The sequence below is a fragment of the Hydra vulgaris genome, chromosome 09 (genome assembly GCF_038396675.1).
Source record: "Hydra vulgaris chromosome 09, alternate assembly HydraT2T_AEP".
NCBI lineage: Eukaryota > Metazoa > Cnidaria > Hydrozoa > Anthoathecata > Hydridae > Hydra > Hydra vulgaris.
In genome coordinates, this window is record NC_088928.1 from 54,610,964 (window position 1) to 54,636,299 (window position 25,336).

The following is a 25,336-nucleotide window of genomic DNA, read 5'->3' on the forward strand; positions in this document are numbered from 1 at the left end:
AGATAATTAAGTGGTTAATACTATATGCTTATCTTGTTTTCAATTCCAGTTTATGTAATTCAAAAATAAATAAGATAAAGAAAATGTCACTAATTAAACCAAAGAAAAATGACATTGAACCAACCAAATTAAAAAAGTCAGTAAAAAAGAAATACTTAAAAGTATTGAAGTCAACTAACAAAATATGATTGTTTGGATATCTGTTAGAAGATTTAAAAACAAGCTGTTTGCCCACTACCAGAAATGTTTATAAATTTTTCAGGTTAGGCTTAATACTATATTAAGACTGACGTTATAACTTTATGTTTTTAAAAGATTATTTAAAGTTTTAAATTATTTGCATTATCCATTTCAAGGTATCACTTGCAAATTATTGATAGCTTTTATGAAGAGTTTACTAAAGTTAGAGAGGCATTGCACACTCAAAGCAACATTTCAAAATCTAAGTTAGGTGCATTGCTTACTATTAAATCAGTCAAGCTCTTTTGGGATAAGGCTGGCATTCCTTATAAACAAGACAAGTACAGTATTGACAATATCTTAAGGCTACATGATGATTGACATGACAATATTTTAAGGCTACATGGTGGTTGCTTGCAAAATCTAAAAATAGGATTTCTAATAAGAAGAGTTTACTTGAAAAAAACTTTATTGAATCATTAGATGACATTTTTGATATTAGTTCTCCTAGTTGGAAAGATGACATTAGAAAAACCACATCAGCTAAGGATGCTGATAAAGATATTGCCTGGTTTACAACTCTTAAAAATGGAATAAAAACTGGAGGAATTGGTGTAAAAGATAATTTGCTACATTCTAGTGTTAGAAGGAAAAAAGAAAGAATCAAAAAGAAACAGGTGGCAACTGAAAAAGAAAAAAGTAGAAAAATAGATGATGAAGAAATTGTTAAGTTGTTTGGTTATAGTAGTGACTCAGATGAATATTCTCATGTCACTAAATCTAGTCATTCTATGGTTTCTGCATCTCCTTAAAGTGATCCTGAGTTTAATATTTCTAAAAAGCAGCAAGGAGAAAAAAAAGATACCAGATCAGATAATATCACACTGGTTTTGCAAAAAACTTCATTTCTCACCCAATGATAACAGCAACTTCAGATAGAACTAAGTGATCAAATCATCAGCTGATGATTAATACTTCTGCAATTCTAGTTTTGGGTTCGTTTTTTATTAATAAATAAACAAGATTATTGTATACAAATTTAAAAAGAAATATATATTTTTTAATTTTATACAGGCGGTATTAAACCTGACAATGTTAGCCTTTCAATAAATACTATAAGAAGATCAAGAAAGCTAAATAGGCAAGTAATGGGAAGGAAAATAATAACAGAATTTCAAAATAAGATTAAATCAAATTATTTGACACTTCATTGGAACGGAAAACTTTTAAAGCAAATATCAGGGCAAAGGTTTGAGTATTTAACTGTTTTGGTCAGTGGTTTTCCTAATTGCGTTAAAGGAAAAATATTATCAATAAAACCTATACAGTCTGGTACAGGACTTTCTATTTGCAAAGGAATCTTGGAAGACTTAGAGAAAGATCTCAAAGCAAACATTGTTGCCCAGGTTTTTGATACGACTGCATGTAATACAGGAGTTAAAAATGGGGCTGCAACTCTTTTAGAGGATTGTAAATCAATGAAAACTCTTCTTTGGCTGACTTGTCACCATCACATTTTAGAATTGATCTTGGGAGCATTTTGGAACTCCTTATTTAAAAAAGAAAAAAAAGCTAATTATAATATAGATTTCAAAGATTTTTAACAATAATGGATTTTCGCAGAGAAGGTTCCACTAAAAAAACTAAACAGGTTTCTAGATCTTGAAAATTCTCTCCTTAAAACGAAAGCAGATGAAACTCATGTGTTCTTTGAGAAACAAGTAAAATGTAAGCATCGCCGAGGTGATTATAAAGAAGCTGCAGAGTTAGCACTTTATCTTTTAGGCAGACCAGAACCTAAAATCTGGAAAATCTGTGGGGCAAATCATCATGCCAGATGGATGTCCAACTTGTTATATGCACCAAAGATGTTCATTTTTAAAGAAGATTTACTCGATTCTGATGTAGCAAAGTTAAAAATCTTTTTGACTTTCAGCTCAGTTTTATGTGTTAAAGCTCTGATGCACCAATTAACAATATTCATTTATACAATGATTTAGGCGTTTTGGACAGATCTCAGGCTTCTCTAATGCAGTTCAGAAAGCTCAAGATGTTCTTAACAGGCACTTATGGTATCTAACTGAGGAGGTGTCAGTCTTCAGTCTTTTTTCTAATAAGGTTTCTGCTAAAGAAAAGGCTAATATTGCGTTAAAAATGATAAATGCGGGAAAGCCACTTGCTATCAACTCTGGAAAACCTAATCTTCCATCTATTCACAAGAACTCAGAGATATTGTCATAAATTGGGAAAAGATCTTGGTTGCTCTTTCATAACTTAAACAATAACAGTAAATGGCTCAAACTTCCTCCTTCAGAATGGGAGGAAATTGGAAACTTTTCAAAGCTGAAACATTTTATTAAAACAGTCAAGGTTACAAACAATGTTGCAGAGCGAGGAATCAAGTTATGTTCGGATTATCTTCAGATACTCACAAAGGTGAGACAAAGGTATTTTAAAAAAGTATTTAAAATATTATTCAGATGTTTTATACAGAATGTTTGGCTAATTTTAGGATGAGGAAGTACGAAACGAAATAATATAAGTCGTTGAAAATCATAGAAAACTTGTAGGTAATTTTGCAACTGTCTCAGCAGCCTTGAAGTCATCTTGGCCGTTCCATATTTCTGGATCTTCAGCTGGGAATATATCTGGCTTGCCCAGATATATAGCAAATATATTATTACTCTTCTTGGAAACAAATCAGGAATCAAAAGTTTTGTGTTGTACTGTAGCCAAATCCACCTAGACATATTTAAAGGGTTTCAATTCTTTCTCTGAGGATCCTTTAACTATACGACACTTTGTGTTGAAATCCACCTCAGGATTGAAGACAAAAGAGAATCAAATCCTCTTATAGATACCAAAATGGTAGCTGGAAGAAATATTTTGTGGTATGTATTTCAATATAACCAGCTCCATTACTGGTCAATTCTAATCTTTCAGCTTTGATTCTATCAGCTTTGATGCTGTAGATGGCTTTTGCCATCTACAATATCAAAGGTCCCATACATACACCAAAAGCAACAGCCAATATGAGTTCCAGGATGTGATGGCAACAGCCAAGGTGGAGTAGAGGTCGCAGTAGTAGTTCAAGAAGGATGCAAGCACCACACAATCGACCATTGTTGGAGCTGGTTGTATTGAAACACATACCACAGACTATTTCTTCCAGCTCCTATTTTTGTAAAGAATTATGTACTGCCTGTACCTCTGATTCACCAGTATCTACAAATTAGTACTGGTAAGTAGTCTCCAACAGGGCTTGCCCCATGTACTTGGGGTTAATTAGGGTAACATTTTCCTCAAAACAAGGTTTGCAGGCAGGGTATTCGGGTATTCCGGGTATCTTAAGGGATTACTTTCCTTTAAAGAGAAAGACCTAACCCAATTGTATTTGGAAAACATCATATAGGATTGAGTAGTAGTTGTAGTAGTGGTTAATAAAACAAAATAAAGAATACTATTACATTACAGTTTTCCTCATTCTTAGTTCTTATACTTTATTACAACAGTGCAAAGAATGCAATAAAATATTTTTACATTTTACACAACATATAAAATTACAAATTCCTAATCTAGAAAATAAATTTTACATATTCACCTTTTAAATATGTTCTCACAAATGTGAACTCTTTAGTAGTTTTAAAATATGAAAAAAATTGTTATTACTAAAATGTTGATTTAAGCACTAGTAGAAGATACAAAATAACTGCAAAGAACTTGTACAAGATTTTTAAATAATTTTGTAAGGTGCTAACAATAAATTTTATAATTTACAACAAAATATTAAAACGTTTATTTATCAAAACAAAAATAATTCAACATTTTGTCACTTGGGTTCTTTCGCAAAATTTTCATATCCCAATATTCTCACAAAACTAAAATTTTGTTAAGCCACCTCTAAATATTGATCCTGCTCATATTTGGCCTGAATTATTTTTTTATATATTGGAACATAACTAAGGGTTCAGACCATGAAACTTTCACACTTCAAAAATAACACTTTAGGATAAGCCTAATATATATATTGATGTTGACTTTTTGGTAAATTTGTGGTATCTCTAGTTTCCTGTATAAAAAACAGATGAACTTGGTTTGAAACTAACTTAAAATTCTTTGGATTGAAAGCAACTGAAAAAGTTTTATTTAATTTTTGGAAAAAGTCACCCACCATGACCCTTGATTACACACTGGCTCCCATATATCATTGAATTTTTTTTCTTCTAAAGTATATCAACCTGAGTCTTAAAAGAACCAGAATTTTATAGTGATTTCAAAATTCATAATAATCTTTTCTACTGAAATTTTATTTTAAAAAATATTGCAAACAAAATGTCATAAACAACGATCTTTTCAATTTTTGTTAAAAATTTATGTTTTTTTGTATATAAAATTTAAACAATTAATTTATATTTAAAACCATTATTATTTCTAAAATCTCTATGAAATTCTGGTCCTTTTGAGACCCAGGTTGATATACTTTTGAAGAAAAAAAATTCCCTGATAAATGGGAGTGTGTAATCAAGGGTCATGGTGGGTGACCTTTTTTAAAAATTAGATAAAATCAATGAAATTTCAGCTACTTTCAAACCAAAATTCATCTGTTTTTTATACAGGAAACTGGAGATACCAAAAAGTCAACATCCCAAATTAATTCTAATTTGAGTAATATAAATTTAATTTTGTAATTTTTGTATATATGTAAAATATATATAAAACATTGTATATTTTGTAATCAATTCTGTTGTTTAATATTACAAAGCTAGTGGTAAAAGACTTCTTTATCTGTTGGGGTACCCTCTCCAGATATTTTTTCCAAATAGACTTTTTGTGCGAAAGTGTATTTGGAAAAAATATCTGGAGAGGGTGAATTGCAGAGTCATGCAACTGCAATTCAAACATTGCCATCTAAAATTGGATGTCCTTTGGAGAGTACAGGCAAACTTAAATGCAGAGGTGGTATGTGTTATGCTGATAGCAGAAACGAAATATCAAATGTGTGCATCATAAGAGAGCCGATTAGCATTTGAAACAAGGCAGGCTTTGATGAAAATTTTGTCAGTGAAAGGTCAATTAAGTAAGTTACTAAATATCCTAGAGCAATTTTCCCTAGCAAAAATCTCATAAAAATTAAGTATTCTGTGAATCATATTTATCTGTGAAATATAATTCAATATAAGTTTTTATGCTATATTTTAAAATGTTGTAACTTTTTAATTTAAGAATAGAATCATTGCTCTGTATACCCAGTATATCAACGTTGTAAAGATGAGAACCCTAGAGATGAGCAAAGAAACCATGAGCCAACATACTCAAGAGTTTTTAGACAAAGCCAATGTTTTTTTTCCTATACACATGGAAGACATTTTCAAGTTAATAAGCCAGGTTGAAACATTTTAAAACAATTATAATAAAGAATAAAATAACTATAAAACTTTTTCAAAGTTGCAGTAATAATAAATAGCAGTCAGAATTAATGAATTGGATGATTAACTTTAAGTTAATTTAAATTTTTTATAAAAATATTGAATACTACTGGAATTTCAATAAATAAATGTAAAAAAAAACTCATTAAAGTTTATATGCAAATTTTTTCTAAAACACCTTCTTCAGCTAAACAGTGACTTTCAGCATGGATATTTTTATAGTAGTCTACTGGGACCAAATAAGGAGGATTGACATCGTGCACATTATTAAATTGAAATTTTTTTTCTTGGACACCCTTATATATATATATATATATATATATATATATATATATATATATATATATATATATATATATATATATATATATATTTATGTATGTATATACATTATTTGTATTTTAAATTACAAAATAATATTTAATAAAAGTAAAAATACCTGTAGGAAGAACAATAATCGGTAGTGTGCTTCCATCTAAAAACCATTTATATTATTATTATAACTTTAATTGGTAGTATTATCAAATTATATTACAACATAATTTATATAAAAATGTGGTAGAGTGTGCCTAAAATTTACTTTACATTGAATTTTAATAATTAGAATACTGAATTTGGCATTACTTTGTTTGTAAATACAAATATAAAAAAATTAAGTCTTTAGCTTATATGCTGAATATATTGCTGAATCCTCCACACTAGTTTATAGCTTCATACAATTAAAAAGCCCTACGATGACTGTTTGATTGTTGAACCTTCAGAATAAAAAACTGGTTTAAATATGGTATTAAATCTTTTAAACTAAACAATCCTACCGAGTATGATTTCTGAAATATTTACCAAAACAGCCTCTTTACACAACATATCACATTTTCTACTTTCCAGACAGTAATAGTATTTTAAACTTCTTCCTAGTACTATACTAGGTAATAACATTAAGGGTCATTTTAGTATCACTTGGAGATTCTTAGTTTCAGAATCGTTTTCCAAAAGTGAATCTCAATCCTTTATGTGTGTCAAAACTTTATTGCATTAATTGACTGGTATTTTTTATTTCTACATAAAACTGTGGATCAAATGTTCAATATACTAATTTTCCCACTGTTGGCTAATATTTTATTCCCAAGATTAATAAAACAAAAAAAGGGATGATCCTTAACCTCACATTTAAAAAATTGACCCCATATATTAAATATCTTATCCAAGCAAAAAAACCTGCTTGACATTAAAAAATATTAGTCCGGCCTGTAAAAAAAAGGAGATAACTTACTTGCTAAAAACTATAGACCTATTTCGCTAACCTCTGTTGCATATAAAATCTTTGAAAAACTTGTAATGAAAAAATTTTTTCAAGCACATTAATGATAATAAAATGCTCTCTTTAAATCAACATGGCTTCCTTTATCATAAATCATTGGTAACTAATCTGTTAGAGACTTTTGATTTTATTTCCCCTTCCATAGTATCTCACCAGTTTATCGATGACATCTATCTTGGTTTCAACAAAGCATTTGATTCTGTACCTCACAACAGATTTATTTTAAAAATAAGTAGTTAAGGCAATTTTAAAACATGATAGCGTCTGTATGATATTTTGTTGACTACAACATATTTCTGTTAAATGATCTTTTTTTTAAAACAAAATCTTCTTAAATTCGCAATTGCTTGTCCAAATCTGAATAAGATTTTAAATGTGTTTTTTAGGTGAAATGAACATCGCAGTTTAAAAATATGATCTTTGCTGGCAATTTTTTTTAATTATAAGCTCTTTCTTAGTTGGAATTCTAGTATTTTTTGTGAAAATTGATAGAAAAATTTTATTTTGACAACTAATATACCTCAAAACCAATTAGAACTAGGATCTATAGTGGTGTAAGGAACTTTTTCAAAAGATTTTAACAAGGTTCATGTTATCATCAATGAGGGAAATTGATCTAAAGACTCCAAAATGGTGTTCTTTAGATTCAATATTACGGGTAGTAAAGAGATTTTAAAAATAATGTAAAAAAAAAGAAAAGTTCCTTTATATATTAAAAAAGCTGAAGCAAAAAAAAAAAAAATATATAAAGCTTTGTTTGGACATAATACTAAGAGAAAATCTAATTTCAAATAAAAGAATACTAATAATTTGTAAATTACCTTAACTACACCAAGTAAGATCTTTTGAAATAAAAGGGCAAACTCCTACAATGAATTAAACAATCTACAATACCAGCTCTGCATGGGTTGATGTACTGAATGGTGTTCCTCATATTTTGTTCTCAGCCCGCTCATCTTCATTTCTTACACAAATGATCTTGTAAAACTCACTGAAACTTCTGAGATATATGCTGCTTATACTGAAATTTTTTCTAAAACCTCATCACAGTCTAATCTTGTTGATCTACAGGACCGTCTAGGTTACTTAAGTTAAACATTTCAAAATGTTGCGTTATTCATTACGATCAAAATGACCATTATTACAATTACTTTCTGCGAATCAACAAAGAAATAAATCAATGCCAAAGAGCCTCTACTATAGAGCGTGATATGGGAATCACTTTTACATTTAACCTTAAGTAGAACATGCATATTCAAACATTTGTCACTAAATCCTAATAAAATCTTGGTATGCTGAAAAATACATTCACTTTCACTGATGAAAATATGGCTTTTAAAGTATATAAAGTGTTTAAAGACTGCACTATGAATATGGAGTGTCTAATTGATTTATTTATTTAAAAAATGATTTGATCATGTTCGAATCTGTTCAATGCAAAGCAACAAAATGGGCTTTCAGCTTCTTTAATACTGAAAACAACTAAAATGATTAAATCTACAATCACCTGTGTTTTAATTAATACATCATTTTCATATAATTAATGATATATAAATACTAAAATTTATTAGCTCTTTGTCGTGTAGTCACCAATCTAAAATAAAGAGTGAGGATGTTCCAAACTGTCTTTCAAGACACACTTAAATGTATAATAGACCAGAAAAATACTAAAGCAAATTACCTGAGCAAAAAACCTTTCTTATCAAAACTTTCTTTCAAAAGTAGACTAGACTACCGATTATGGAAAAAATTTGAAACAAATATTTATTGTGAAGCCGTAAAACTTTACTGCTTCAAAATAAATGTTACTTGGAGACAAACAGTAACAATGTTTTTATAGATACGTGGCAATTGTATATAATAAATATATACTGACTAGATAAGATGACTTACATGATGTTATAATTACATTTTTTTATTAATTGTGTATTCTAACTGTACAACAATGACTCTACGAGTAGAAACTGATTTGATGCAGAAGCATAAATTAGATGCTTTTCAGCTTCCAAACGATCAAAGAAATTAAAAGACGAGATAAACGGTAGCCACAAGATAACTGATTTATTTCTAGCAAAAGAAGACATTGAAGCAGTTAAAGGGATTTCCCTTATGGTATATCCAGAATAATTAGAAAATATGATGTTCGATGATATTAAAACTATTGTTATGTCCCATTTGAGATCTTAAAAACAACTAATCATTGCAAAAAGGGTTCGATTTTTGGTATTAAAACCTCCCACTATTCACATACGACCACTAGTGATGAATAAACTAAATGAAATGATACAGCAAAGATTACTCAAAAGGGTTCCTCCTGTTGGAAGCAAATTGGCTTCACCACTTGTGGTTGTTAGAAAAACAGATGGAGATTTAGGCATGTGCAGATTACAAAATAGGTGTAAACCAAAAGATATGCCCAGATTATTCTAAAGGTATGTTCAGACCCTATTCTAAATATTAAGATTTTATTTCATAAAATGGCAGAAATGAAACATTTTGCTAAAATTGATCTCAAGGGAGCTTACCATCAAATTGAGATGGACAAAGAGGCACAAGAAATGACAACAGTTAATACCCCTCGGATTGTTATAATTCGGATTGTTAAGATGGACATTTTAACCTTTTGGAACTAAAACTGCAAGTGCAATATTTCAAAGAGCAATAGAATCTGTTGTTGGTGATGTTATTCCTAATATGATTATATTTCAAGATGATATATGTGTGTTTGGTAAAAATGCTGAAGAGCTTGAATCAAATTTGTGTAAAATTTAGAGCAAATTGAAAGAATTGGGGATAAGTGTGAATAAAAAAAAATCAGTGAACGAAACAAAAAGTCTTTCATTTTTAGGATACATTCTGTCAGAAAAGGGAGTTACCCCAGATCGTAATTTGGTCAGCAAAATACTCAAAATAAATCCTTCTAATGATAAAAAGGAACTTAAGTCATTTATAGGACAATAACCTTTTATGGTTGACACATTGAAAAATATGCTTGGAATAACTTTAAACAACTTAAGGAAGAAAGGAGTTACATTTGAGTGGTGGAAAGTACATAAACATGCATTTGAGTTGCTAAAAAAGAATCTTTGCAAAGAACCTGTGGTAAAAGTTTATGACATTAATCAAGATTAGAATTAACAACTGATGCCAGTGAGAAAGCAATATCTGGAATACTTTAATAAAATGGTCATCCAGTATTGTATCTCTAAGGATCTTTATCAGACGCTGAGACAAGATATTCATATATAGAGAAGTGTTGGCTATTGTATGGTCTACTCACAGAGCTAGGCATTTTTTATTGGGTAGGCTATTTAAACTGATATGAGATCACAGAGTGATCACAGAGTGATCACAAACTGATATCAGATCACAGATCACAGACCATTAGAGTTTATATTTGATTGTAATAAAAAACTGCCTAAAGTGACATCTGCTAGTATTTTAATATGGGCCCTGCAAATTACAGCACTTGACTACAATATAAGCTATATAAAAGGAAAAAACACTCTCATATGCATTATCGAGATTGTCTTTTTTACCACAAGAAACCTATATACACTTAGTGAAGCCAGATATTATGAATCTTGAGCAGATAATAAAAGAAACAGAAAATGATAGAATTGACGGATTACAAAACCAGAATTAGCAATAATAATTGGAGCAGGTGCTCTGTGAGAGAAAGACCTTATAAATTTAATAGAAATAAATTGACTATTGAAAAAGAAATAGTATGTAATGGTGATCTTATAGTACCTCCTAAAACAATAAATAGGAAGCAGCTGTAGCGCAGTGGTAGCACACTTGCCTCACAAACAAAGGATCCGTGATTCAAACCCCATCTCTGGACAAGTTTTGCGACCTCAGTTAGGAAAGAGGCATGAACTTCCAATTAAATGCTCATCTGCGGTGCTCTGTCATGAGACCGTAAGGACATCTGGGAACACCTAATTAAAATTATATATATAAAAAAGAAGTTAATCAAATCATGATGCAGATTTAAGTTGGAAGCTTGGTGGCCTGGCTATTGTCAAGAGGTTGAAAAATATGTGAAAAACTGTGTAAATGTGTGGATATTAAGGTAAAAAAAGCAAGAATAAATGGTCAAATGAAAAGAAACCTTGGTGCAGAGTGCATATGAATCATCCCTTTGTACAGGGTGTCGGACTGTTTTTAATTTTAGTAGATTCTTTTTCTGGATGGCTTGAAGTTATTAAAATAAATAACTGTGAAGTTGCCACAGTGAAGGCAGTATTACAAATTGTTTTTTGAGAAATAGAGTTTCAAATGTTTTGATATCATTTAATGATGCAGAATTTCATGATACCACTTTAAAACAGTGAAAAAAGCATGTAACCAATAAAAAATGACAAGTAAAAAAATATTTATAAAAAATTATTTTGTAAAATTGTGAAAATACTATTAAATTGATCAAATCAAGTACAATCAAGTATATCTAACAATTTTGATTTATAAAATTAAGTTAACTTTAGAAATTGCTTTTAGACCTACAGTGTCACATTATTTATTGAGAACAGATGATGAAGGCAATGCATTGAATGCTACAAAGAAGCAGAGATAATTTTATTTGTTTCCTGCACAGAGTTTTGCCTCACAATAAGGAGCAAATGAAAAAACGATATTACTAGCTTAATCTCAACAAAAGCAACATATAATTATCTAATAAAATCATTTGTTAGATGTTTAAGTTAAAGCTTTTTCAAATTTGTAATGTAATTTTTGTTTATGTACACACAGATCAACATCAAAATTGGTTTTCCACTTGCTTCTGAAGAGACTTATTTAAGATGCTACAGGTTTGCTGATGGAGTTTGCAGAAAGAACACTTAGCAGATAATCACTGGTGCATATATTTAGCGGGAGCTTGTCAATTTATGGGAACAGGCGGGTTTAATGATGTTTTTATTCTGACTGAACAAACTATCAAGACCAGAATCATCAAGCAGGCCAAGGAAAAAAAGTTCAAAATGAAAATTTTAATGTTTATTTATTATAATGAAAGTTTACCTTGTAAATAATAGAAATTGAAAGTAAATGACCTTGTGGCTGAACTAGCAATTACGTTTATGTTTTTACAAAATTTATAAAAAATATTAAAATCATTTTTAAATTTTGATAAATTTAAAACCAAAACTTTTTTTTATGGTATATTCTATTCTGAAGAAATTGATTTTTAATTTGATAATGAAATGATTAAAAAATAATAAAAACATCAGGCAAATAATAAATTTTCTAGTATCACAATCAGTTGATTACTAGTATACTACTACTTTATTAGATTACAACAAGTATAATTATAATAAAAAATTTGATAGTTAATATACAGTTATTATTAAAAATCCGATTAATACAGCTTAGTCTAAATTTTAAATGAATAACAAAAATCATAGATTTTAAAAAAATACCTAAAAATATAATATTAGTAGCAAAAATTATTGGCTTTTTTAACATGATAATAAAAAATAAAATTTTAGTTGTAAAATATTGTGTAGTCTCACTTTTCTATTTTAAGCTGAATCCTTTTTTCAATTATACAAAAAAAAAATTCTTTAAAAATTTTTTTGAATTTCTGTGTTGTTTTACCTAACGTTTGTTTGACTAAAAAGTTACTTTTATGTCCAGCATCAATAATAAGCTTAAGCAGTCTGAATCAAAATACCAACTTTTTTAGAGTTCTAATTCTTAAACTGTTAATTTAAGAATTAGAACTCTAAAAAAGTTGGTATTTTGATTCAGACTGCTTACTAAAAGAACTGACTTAAAAAAAAATAAAACTTAAAAACCTACAAACCTTCATAAGATTTATTTTTCTTGATGAAATCAGAGAAAAGCCAATCAAGTTGATCACGTTATAGAAAATATATTTAAAATGTGCTATTGTTGATGTAAACATTTCATCATAAACATCTCAACTCTATAATTCCGAAATACGAACCTTGATGAACGAGACCGCTTTTAATGACACTCATTCAGAAAAGATTAAAAAATGCATTGTTGTTGGACCTGTACTAGCTGTCAAGCTTGGCATCTGTCCAGTCATTGTAAGATTCTCTTTACCTCTTACAAGAATACTACCAAAGTTGCTGCTCAAGCAAGCTTTTATCTATTTCATTAACTAAAACACAACCTAATGTAAGTCATCGTTTAGCAAAGTCACATATTTTTAATGCAAGGGTTCCTTCTTGTTCAAAAAACTTTTAATCTAGTTTTTTCCTCAAATATCAATACTTTGAAATTCTCTTTCACACAATTTACAGTTTAAAAACAAACTAAATTAAGCATAAAGTACTAATGGTGTCAAACTTTTTATTCCAAGATGAAAGACTGAAAGTGAAAAAATGAGTGACTAAATACGTAATAATACATACTAAATGGTGAAATCAAAATCAGCAAAAAGTGATAGTTGTAGCTCACTTCAAAAATACAGAAATAGTCTTTAGTTAGGATCAGTCATTTTAGCAGCTTATTGTTTGACCACAAGGAAAAGTCTTTATAATATCACTCAAAAATATTCATAATATGTAGGAACATTTATATATATATAAATATATATATATTTATATATATAAATATAAATGTATATATATATATATATATATATGTATATATATATATATATATATATATGTATGCATATATATTTATATATATATATATGTATGCATATATATTTATATATATATATATATATATATATATATATATATATATATATATATATATGTATATATATATATATATATATATATATATATATATATATAGATTGTGATTGGAGCCTGGGAACAAAAAAGCCCCAAAATATTTGCCCCATAGTTTGGTGCAAAGTCTTTGGCCATGGCTGTGCCTGTAATTTGGTGAAATAATTGATTATTGAAAAGGAAACTATTGGTTTTTAAAATAAAAGATGCTGATTCTATAGTGAAATTGGTAGTAATTCATTATATGTGTGTATATATATATATATACATATATATATATATATATATATATATATATATATATATATATATATATATATATATATATATATATATATACATATATATATATATATATGTATATATATATATATATATATATATATATATATATATATATATATATATAATATAATACTAATAATAATATAATACTAATAATAATATAATACTAATAATAATATAATACTACTAATAATATAATACTACTAATAAATTAATATAATACTACAATATCTAAGGCCAGATTATATTCAGGATCATCATGATTACCCTCTAATTGGTAACATGCAATTTAATACAACCTGTCTTATTTCTACTGGCTTGTAGAACACGCATTTTTAGAGATGAGGTGGTGTCCTAATAAAAAGATAGATCTTAGGCAGATGTTAACTGCATGCAGATAATGTCTACTAAAAAGACTACTTGGCAGAAACTTTAAAGGTAAGCAGAAAATCTATGTTAACCAGCCTCATTCACCTTCTGTTAATTAATAACTTAATAATTTATAATAAATTATTAAATAACAAAGCAATTATTTTAATACTTAGCAGGCCCCCCATGCTTCAACAGCTATTTTGACTGATCTCCAATATTTTGGTCAAAATTTCCTACAAATCGTCAACCTAGACAATTTCTTTTGTTCAAAATCCAAAAAAGAAAACATCAATTTATTACATTTTGTTTAATATCCGGATATTGAACAAACCAAAACATTATTTTAATGCGTGTGTAATTGTGGTTTAACTTCCAAATCGTCATTAGCTTTGCTCTGTTTAATATCCAGCAAAGCCAATCACTGTGTCCGTTGAGGTTGCATGACAAGTTGTTTAATAAAAAGTTGTTGTCAGTTAGTCAACACTTATATTGGATAAATCTTTAGTAATTGAAAATAATCATAATATTATAAATGAAACTGAAACCATGAGTATGACAGAGGATATTTACAACATTGAACATGTGGAACAAAGTAATAGTATATCTACAGAGAAGAATGAAGATAGTTTAAACAAATAAAATAGTTTAAATAAATCTAAATCTTTGATTTTAACAACGGAAAGTAAAGGAACATTAACTAAAAAGAGAAATGGTTAAAGGAGGCTGTAAACCGAAATGCAGTCATAAATGCAGTGATTATTTTTCCAATGAAGAAAGAAATCAAAAAATGAAACAACTTTATTAATTGTCGGATGAGAAAAGGCTACATTTTTATAGTAAGTACATTAGGGGTGGACTGTTTCAGAAGCGAACATAGAAAGAAAAGAGCAGAAAATCACATGAGTACAAATATTATTTAGAACATGCACGTGTGCAAGTTTGTAAAAAAAAATTTTTGTGGCACACTGAGCATCAGTCAACAACGTATATATTACTTTCATGAAAAAATTCAAAATCCAACAACTTTTGTACCAAGATCACCAATCAAAGGTCGAAATGTCAAAAAACATACATCAAACAAAAAACTAGAAATGGTTAGAAATCACATTAAATTGTTTCCTATTGTCAATCACATTACTGCCGTGCCAAAAGCTATAAGCAATATTTAGATGGTAGCTTAACTTTAACAAAAATGTGCAAGGTTACGGATAAAAATTCTGTAAAAGAAAACATTTACAGAAAAGTCTTCAAGAAGTAGTTTATTTTATCATTTTTTAAACCTAAGAAAGATAGATGTGATTAATGCAAAGAGTATAAAATCCTTGAACAACCATCAGAGGAAAGAAAGTATCAGCAAGAAATGTACATCCAAAGAAAAATAGAAGGATTTGAGGAAAGAACAAAGGACCGACAGATAATTAACGGTATAATAGTTGTAGTTTTTGATCTTGAAAATGTTTTTCAATCTGCCAAAAGCTAATGTATCAAGCTTTTATTATTTTACTAAACTTAATGTTTACAATTTAACTGGTCATTGTAATATTAACAAAAGACACTCCTTATATAAGTAAAATCATTCTGTGATCCTACAGTTGCGTTCACAAAATAAAAATTCAATAATGAGTTTAGCATTACTTAATTTTTTAAAGTCGGAAGACAATGGCAAGATTGAAATTATTGAGCAAAAATTTTCAGAGCCAGGACATGGTAACTTACAAGAGATTGATGCAGCACACAGTGTTTTAAAGCATTACAAAAATTTGGAAATATATAGTCTAATCAGCCTGATAAGAGTATTAAAAAACATGTCTACAAAATCTAGTAATTTCGAAATCCTGCAGATGGTTACTACAGATTTTCTGGACTATCAAAAAGCAGCAATCTCTCTATTTTCTAAAATTCCTTACACAAAAATAAAACAAATTGTGCACAATAAAAATACAATTTTAAAAGTCAATTTTAGAACAACTTTCAATAAAGACTTTAAATGTGTTAGAATTGGGTATAAACGAAGTACAAGGAAACAAAAATCTACTGAATTACTGCAATTGCCAAAAGTTATGGCCCTAAAAACTGAGCAATTTTCACTATCAGAAAATAAAAAGAGAGATTCAGCCAAAATGCAGAAGTATATTCCCCATAAAACTGACAAACAATATTATGAATTGATTTAAAAAAATAAAAAACCTATAAAACAAAACCAAAAAACAAAGAAGACTGCTTATAAGACTCTATGAAACCATAGTATTATTATCATAATACTACATAATATTATAATTATAATATAGTTCTTCAAACTGGTGATAATCTATACGTTTGCCTTAAAGAATTATTTTTGAATTTGTTTTTTCTATGGTATTTCATTTTGTAAAATTGTTAAAGAAAACAAGATTATATATTATTTGTGATTAGTGTTGCTTTGTTCATTATCCTGAAATTTTGTTCTATCTGCTAATATCGTCTTAATTTTAAGTAAACAAGCTTTATATTTCAATTTATCAATAATTTTAAAGTAAAGATAGTAAATTAAAACATCTATACTAACTATAAATAAAATATGAGAGCAGTAATAACCTCCTAAACTTTAACTGTGTTTTACCAACAATTTGTAAATTGGTCTGTTGAATAAACCAATTCTAGGGTAATGAAATGTTCAATGGGATTAAGGACCAATGAGTGTGCAGGCCATTAAACGAATGGTTTGCTGAAAATAATCTCAACATTATTTTCAGCAAACCATTCATTTAGTGGCAGTATAGTTTGGGTCATTATCTTGCTGAAATGTAAAATCCTAGCCAAAGTTTTCAAGCAAATGACTTCAAATATTGTTTTAATATGTTTTTGAAACTATTGTTTCGAAAAAAAAATTGAAATTATTACCCATTTGTATTAAAAAATTTTACTAAACAAAAAATCTGAATTAATGTTGAAAATGAAAATAAGTTTTATAATTTAAAAAATCTTATAAATTCTAATTCTATAGGATTATTTTCACAATTAATTAAAAAAAAAATAATGCAGCTAATGTAACTTCCTGATCACAAAATAACTGCATTTATTATAAAACTGATTTTAATAATTCCCAACTTTCTTTGATACATTTTACAAGGATAAACAGACTGTTTGAAGAAAAAATTAGACAAGTGCTTTTACTAATTTATTATTGTTCTGTTATTTTACATAGAGAACTAAATCTGTAAAATACACTAAATACATAGTTTAAATTTATACTTTGAAGGATGTTAAGGGTATTGAAGATTAAATATTACATTCTATAAAACCCTCGAAACTTATAAAAAAAGGCATAGAACCCTCATTTATTAGACATTTATTAGAAGTTTGTTTAAAGAACCAATTGCTATTTTTTTTTTTAAATTTACTTTCATTCAGTTATTTCAGTGACTCATAGAACAAATAATATACCCAGAAAGAAGGTCTGGGTTTTTTGTTTTGTTTGTTTGTTTCTTAATAGACTCAACAACTTTGTAATTTGGTATTTTAATCTCTACTATTATTCCTGATTTCACGATTAATATTTTTTATAAAGTTAAATTTTTAAACATATTTTACCCTATAAATATAAAAAAAAATATTTTACTCAAAAAAATTTTTTTTTACAAATAATAGGCGTGTTTGTATAAAATTTATTAATTATTACTTTTAACTAAATTACTTATTACTTTTAACTAAATTATTACTTAAAAATATAAAAAGTTATATGTAGCAACTGCATACATTTCTTTTTTCTATGTTAATATCTTTTTGTATGCAATATAAAAAATTCAAAAATAAACCTATTTTTTGTAATATTCTTTAAATAGTATAATTGTTAAAAAAATTTAGTACAAATCTTACTCGAAATGCTGTTGCTAATAAAAAAGTTTCTTATTGAGCCATCTTGAGTCTCATAATAAGGGTCAGAGACATACACTTTGACATTATCGGCACTTTGAGCATGATTGTTAATATTAGAAAAGATTTGTTCTCCATTTATTCTGATTGTGTATACATAACTCATTCCTTTTAAAACTTGAACTATCCCAATGTTGATCCATATTGATAATTCATACCGTTTTGTGAAGAAGTAATTATTGTCATTGGAGCTGAAACTGATGTAACCATTAAGTGGAGTAACAATTAAAAATGCTCCCTCCTGGTAATGCCAAATACCTAAAACTCCATAACCAGAATCAAGAGAAAAATAAACAATACCATGGTTACCAGGAACAAACTTATTAAGAATAAGGTCAAATGAAATTAAATATTCTTTCTCAAGCTTTGGTAAAACAGCTACAACTTTTCCCTTTACTAATGAGGTGGGAGAATTACTAACAATGAACTCTACAAAATGAGATAACAATTGTAACTTATATAAAAAAAACTTAAGATTAAAAAATTAATTAAGTAATAAATAATATTCTTTACCAGGTGATCCATTGACAATTAAAAGTTCTGCAATGGTACCATTTTGAGCATCATACCAAAGATCAGATGCATATACCTTCATGTTTTTAAAATTTTTTGGATCAGAATTTTCAACTTTATGAATATTTAAGCCATTTAAATCAACAGATAGCCAATATTTACTCTCTTGAAAAACTTGACATATTTTAACAAATGACCATTCACCTAATCTAAGAGGAGGCGTTTCAATATAATATTTTGCATTACCATTTATTGAAGTAACAATGATAAGCTTTCCAGAGCCATCTTCATGGTACCAAACACCTAGACTTCTGTTACCATATGATTCAAAATTTTTATCCAAAATTAAATGAAGGACATTTTTTATACCTTTAATGAACTTTGTTGGCTTTACTTTAAAAGACATATAAAAAATCTTCTTTAAAACTCTAAGAGTTCCAAGAAACAAACCTTGAACCATAGGAAATTCTTTTCTGTTATCAATATAATCTAAATAAAAATTTATCATCATAAATTTTATGTAACATTGCTGAATTTAATAACCCATTAAACCCAAATGGTGAGAAAGAGTCTCTCATTATTTTTTATAAGAAATTATAAGTATATTTAGTGTAAAAATTTCATTTGTATATTATTGTATAAACACATCTGTAAGTTTTAACATCAGTAGGGAAAGTTGAGTAACAATCGTGTATATTATTTGTGTATAACTTTTAAAAATTTTCTAACAATTATGAGTCTTTTTTGCTTAAACTGTTTTGTTTTGTATTTAAAAAAGATTTAAAGAATTAAAATAAGTGTTTTTGCTCAGCAAAAACACTTATTTTTGGTTTGAACCTACAGAAATGTTTGGCACTGAGTTGCACATTTAATCACTGAGCTACTGATGATATATGTTATATAGAAAAACTAACTGCTTTATAAACCTTTTCTACCAATTCAACACTTTTTAAGCTAAATCTTTCAATGAGCCCAACCATATTTTTAGCATTGCTTAGAAATTTATGAAAGAAATATTTGAAAACATTTTCTTAAAGAAAAAATAACTATTAACTATCAACTTATTTTACATACCTAGCTCCCCTAGATTCGTTTTTTTGGGTTTCCTGTTGCTTTGTAAATAATTAGTTTTAAAAAGAGGGTTGAAATTTTATAATAGAAATTTCATAATAGGCAGTAGTACATTTTGGAAAATATCTGGAAAAATGTTACACCATTGTCATCTATGTTAGAAATATTTATGTCATGTGTTACATCCCAGTGGGCACAGGATGTCTGTGGACATCCATAGGACACACCACTTAAGTCTGTTCGTCTGGTACATCTACAATGGTACATCTTGGGACATCCAAAAACATCTAAGTCCAAAATAGTATATCCTTGGACGCCCGATGGATGTTCCGAACCAAAGGATGCAAACTATTGCAGTATATTCTTTACTTTGAGTGATACGTTTACGCATGCATGAATATAAATTATTTTTAAAAGGTTAAAAAAACATTGTTTGAAAGTTGTCAATTTTTATGCTTTTATTATACTTAAAAAATATGGACCCAAACGGTAATCAAATAGGAAAAATATTTTTCCTTTATGAAGTTTATTTTGTGACCTCATGACCTTTTATCTAACTTAAAATTGAACTCAATAAATTTGAACTTCTTCATACTAACTATAGAACTAAGTTTCTATATTTATCAATATAAACATTGTATAAATTTTATCAATATAAATTATTAATATAAATTCTGTATAAATTTATTAGATATTTTATACTATCAATTGTAGAGATTTAGATAAATATAGTTGTAATTGTAATATATTTATTAAATCATTATTATTATTATTATTATTATTATTATTATCATTATATATATGTGTATATATATATATATATATATATATATATATATATATATATATATATATATATATATATATATATATATATATATATATATATATATATATATATACATATGTACTATGTAATTATGTGTATATATATATATATATATATATATATATATATATATATATATATATATATATATATATATATATATATGTATATATATTATATATATACATATATGTATATTGCAGACTTTATTTAGCGCTATTGCACCCCTTCTAATATATTTTTGGAGCTGGAAGCTATAAAATTTGGCAGACAATGTTAATATTTTTAACTGAGGATGAAGATGATGATGTGCCTAGTAAGTTGTTTATAGTTCAACTTGTTTCTTATGATTAACAGTTAAGCCATTAATTGACATATATTGACACAAACACGCACCCCCACACACACACACATACATACAAACACACACACACACACACATATATATATATGTATATATATATATGTATATCTATATATATATATATATGTATATCTATATATATATATATATATATATATATATATATATATATATATATATATATATATATATATATATATATATATATCTATATATATACATATATATATATATATATATATATATATATATATATATATATATATATATATATATATATATATATATATATATATATATATATATATATATATATATATATATGGAAAAAAACACAAAAAACTAACAGTTCTATTTGTGTTAATAAGTTACTTAATTAACTTCAAATAAGAATAAGAAAAATGTATTTAAAGATGAAAGAGGTAATCCACTGTTATTAAGGGTGGTAGCCCTCCTTGCAAGATAAGAAACAGCAAAATTCATAAAGTCAGAAGTCGAAAATGTCAGCCACACAACTCAAGGCGAATTCAGTTGCTTTTGCAATAAGTAAGAACGAAGAACTTCGATATGAGTTTCTTGCATTTAAAACAGCTACAACAAATGAAATTCGTATGCTTAGAGATGAAAACTCTAATTTGCGTGAACAAATAGAGTATCTTCAAAAAGAAAAACTTATTCAAGATGCAAAAGTAACAGCACTTGAGAATCAGTGGGCCTCAGATGTCAGCATTTCTGAATCACAAACTTTAAAACCTTACACTAACAGCAGCAATATAACAAACTCCAGCTGGGTCTCAGTAGTTTCTGGAAGAGGTAAAATAACAAGGTCAAATGCTCAACTAGAATTGCTGGATGCAAATGCACGTGAAGTTCAGGAAAGAGAAAAAAAACAAAAAAATGTTATTATTTTTGGTACTGAGACATCTTCTTCTCTAGTCGCTGCCGACCGTATTGAACATGATAAAATGCTAGTTACATCACTTTTAAACGAACTAAATGTTGAATGTAAGCATGTTACTATTAGACGCTTTAGAGGTGGCAAAAGCACCTCAACACAAACAGGTCCATTACAAGTAGTTTTTAATAACGTAGATGAAAGAAATACAATTCTCAAAGTTGCCCATAAACTTAGACTCAACAATGCTCGAAATGGAATCTACATCAATCCAGATGAAACTCCTGCTCAACAAAGGCAATCTAAACTACTACGTATAGAATGTAACAGGCTCAACAAAGAAAAACTTGAAAGTCAGCAAAAGGATCAGCCCTTTCGTTTTGCCATCCGTAGTGGTAGAGTCACACGCGTTGATGGAGTTTGGGACTTAACCCTTGGAAAAAAATTATGATCCAAGACATGTTAAAACAGAATTAAAACTTAAATCAGTTCACAACAGAATCAATAATAATATAAAAATGATTATCAATAATAAAAAAAACACAACAATTCATCTTAACAGTTTTAGTTGTTTTTATACAAATGCAACCTCGTTAAACGCAGAGAAGCTTGCCGAGCTGCAAAGCCTTATTCAAACTTCAAAAGCACCACCGAGTCTTGTCTTTATAACAGAAACATGGTTTAATGAAAACTCTATTATTAACCTCACTAATTATATTGCATATAGGCATGATCGCACAATTAATCTTCATGGTGGAGTCTGCATTTATATATCTGATACACTAATAAGCCATGAAGTAACATATCTTGAACTCAACAATGACTCTGAACAAGTTTGGTGCTCAGTTATTCTTGGAACTGAAAAAACTCTAGTTGGTTGTATATACCGTTCACCCCTCAGCAATAACTTTGTAAATAATCAAATTAAAGCCTCTATAAATTTTGCATCTAATTTAGTCGAAAAAAAACACTACTCTGGTCTTCTTATCGCAGGAGATTTTAACCTTGACCATACCACATGGCATAACAACACAGCAATTACCACAAACTCACTAGCTGAAGACTTTATTGAAACATTTGATTCAAATCATTTAACACAGCATGTCAATTTTTATACTTTTCAATTGAACTCTATATTAGGTCCATCCAGCACTCTAGATCTTATTTTAACGGAGTCATCTCAACGTATACTTTCTTTTGAAAGACATTCTCAACTGGGGTGCACTAAAAAAGGACGAGCTCATTTAATTCTAACTTGGAATTTCGCTGTATAATCGTCAACCCCTCCTAGAAATCGGTTTTCTTCATCTCGACAAGATTTTAAAAATGGCAATTTCGATAAACTAAACATGTATTTCAAAGATATTGACTGGGTTAATCGTTTTAAAAATTTAAATATTAATGAATGTTATAATGTATTCCAATCTATCTATATTGAAGGGTGTAATCTTCAAATACCAGCAATCAAATCGAATTATTCTGCTTTACACACACCTTGGATCACAAAAGAAGTAATCTCTGCTATAAAAAACAAAAAAAAACTTTATTATAGAAGCAAAAACCCAAACTGGCGTCTGGACACTAAACTATACAATATTAGCTGCAATAAAGTAAAACAAACTCTAACTCATTCTATTGCTCAATATGAAAAATCTATATCCGAAAAAGCCAAGACAAATCCAAAACTTATATATAGGTAAATAAACATGAAACTTAAAGTTAAAAATCAAATAAGGTCTATGAAAGAGTCAAATGGAAACATTACTTCTAATGAAAGCCATATAGCTACGATCCTTAACAATTACTTTTCATCTGTTTTTACTCCTTTAAATTTGAGTCAATCGCTGCCAACATTCGAAAAGCGCACATTTTCCGTGATTGATGAGACGTCAGTCTTAAATAGACTTAATGAGAACTACATACAAGTGTTACTTTCAAACCTAAACTTGCATAAACCAGCAGGCATAGACGGCATTCACCCACATGTCCTTAACAAATGTTCTTCATCTCTGAACGTGCCCATTACCTACATATTTATAAAATCTATTTGTGAAGGTCGAGTCCCAGCCGCGTGGCTGGAAGCTAACATAACACCGCTTCACAAGAAAGGATCTAAACTTGATGCATCAAACTACAGACCGATTTCCCTAACTTCTGCCTGCTGCAAAATCCTAGAGCGTATTGTAAAAGATTGTTTAACCGAGTATCTAAGTGCAAATAATCTTTTATTTCAAAATCAGCACGGGTTTGTTCCAAAAAAATCATGCATTACCAATTTATTGGAAACTATCGATCAGATCTCAAACTCAATGGCAAAAGGCTATAGTGTAGATGTTTTATATTTAGATTATGAAAAAGCGTTTGACACACCTCCTCATGATCTGATGCTCCACAAACTTTCTGGTTATGGTATCTCTAATATGCTTCTTAATTGGATAAATTCTTTTCTTTCTAAAAGAACACAACGAGTTGTCATGGGTTCCACCATTTCAGAGTCGTTACCAGTCACCAGTGGTGTCCCTCAAGGATCTGTTCTAGGACCACTTTTATTCATCTTATACATTAATGACATAACAGACCTAGTTAGCAATCCAATGAAGTTATACGCTGATGACAGTAAAGTTATTTCCACAAATTCTACACCTGAGAGCCCAGCTCTGCTCCAGATGGATATAAATCACATTGTGTCTTGGACTCTAACCTGGCGCTTACGACTTAATTACAAAAAGTGCCTTATCTTACACTTTAACAAAAGCAAAAATCTTAACCACCAATACTATATCTTGACTCAGCAAGGGAAGCAGCTTCTTGACTCCTCGTACAGTGAAAAAGATCTTGGGATTTGCATTTCACACAACCTCAAATGGGATACACACGTTGAAATAATATCATCAAAAGCTAACTCTGTTCTCGGTCAACTAAAGAAATCATTTATTTATAAAAATGCACAAGTTTGGAAGAGGCTCTACACATCGCTGGTCAGACCTCACCTTGAGTATGCTGCTCCTGTGTGGAATTATCTTTCTGCACACAACTTTAAAAAAATTGAAAAAGTCCAAAATCGTGCCACCAAAGCAATTCCATCTCTCAAAGCCTTATCCAGTGAAGCCAGATTAGCACACCTTCATCTTACCTCAATAAATGAAAGACGCAATCGAGGTGATTTAATCTACAACTTCAAGTTTATAAATAATTTAGAAAATATTTATTGGATTAACCCACAAATCGGCTATCCATCTGTGCGAATAACTAGAGGATACTCTCATCGTCAATGCAAAGAGTTTTTTAACGCTTCTGACCTCAATAACAATATGCGTGCTGTTTCAACTAGACTCAATTTCTTCCCTAACAGAGTAGTAAACCGATGGAATTCACTCCCACAAACTGTAATTGACTCTCGTCATCTCAATGAATTTAAAAATCGTTTAGACGAACACTGTAGCCAACACTAG

General features: G+C 28.6%; 1 protein-coding gene across 3 annotated transcripts in view; it reads right to left on the reverse strand.

Moving 5' to 3' along the window:
- Window positions 1-25,336, reverse strand: part of LOC100199204 (fibroblast growth factor receptor 3) — a 170,052-nt gene that overhangs the window by 71,659 nt on the left and 73,057 nt on the right. For all 3 annotated transcript variants that reach the window (XM_065806068.1, XM_065806071.1, XM_065806069.1), the window contains exons 13-15: window positions 18,726-19,214; window positions 18,156-18,641; window positions 6,046-6,081 (exon numbers count right to left, since the gene is read on the reverse strand). In XM_065806068.1, the coding sequence (XP_065662140.1) occupies window positions 6,046-6,081; window positions 18,156-18,641; window positions 18,726-19,214 (1,011 nt within the window). The remainder of the gene's footprint in view (window positions 1-6,045; window positions 6,082-18,155; window positions 18,642-18,725; window positions 19,215-25,336) is intronic.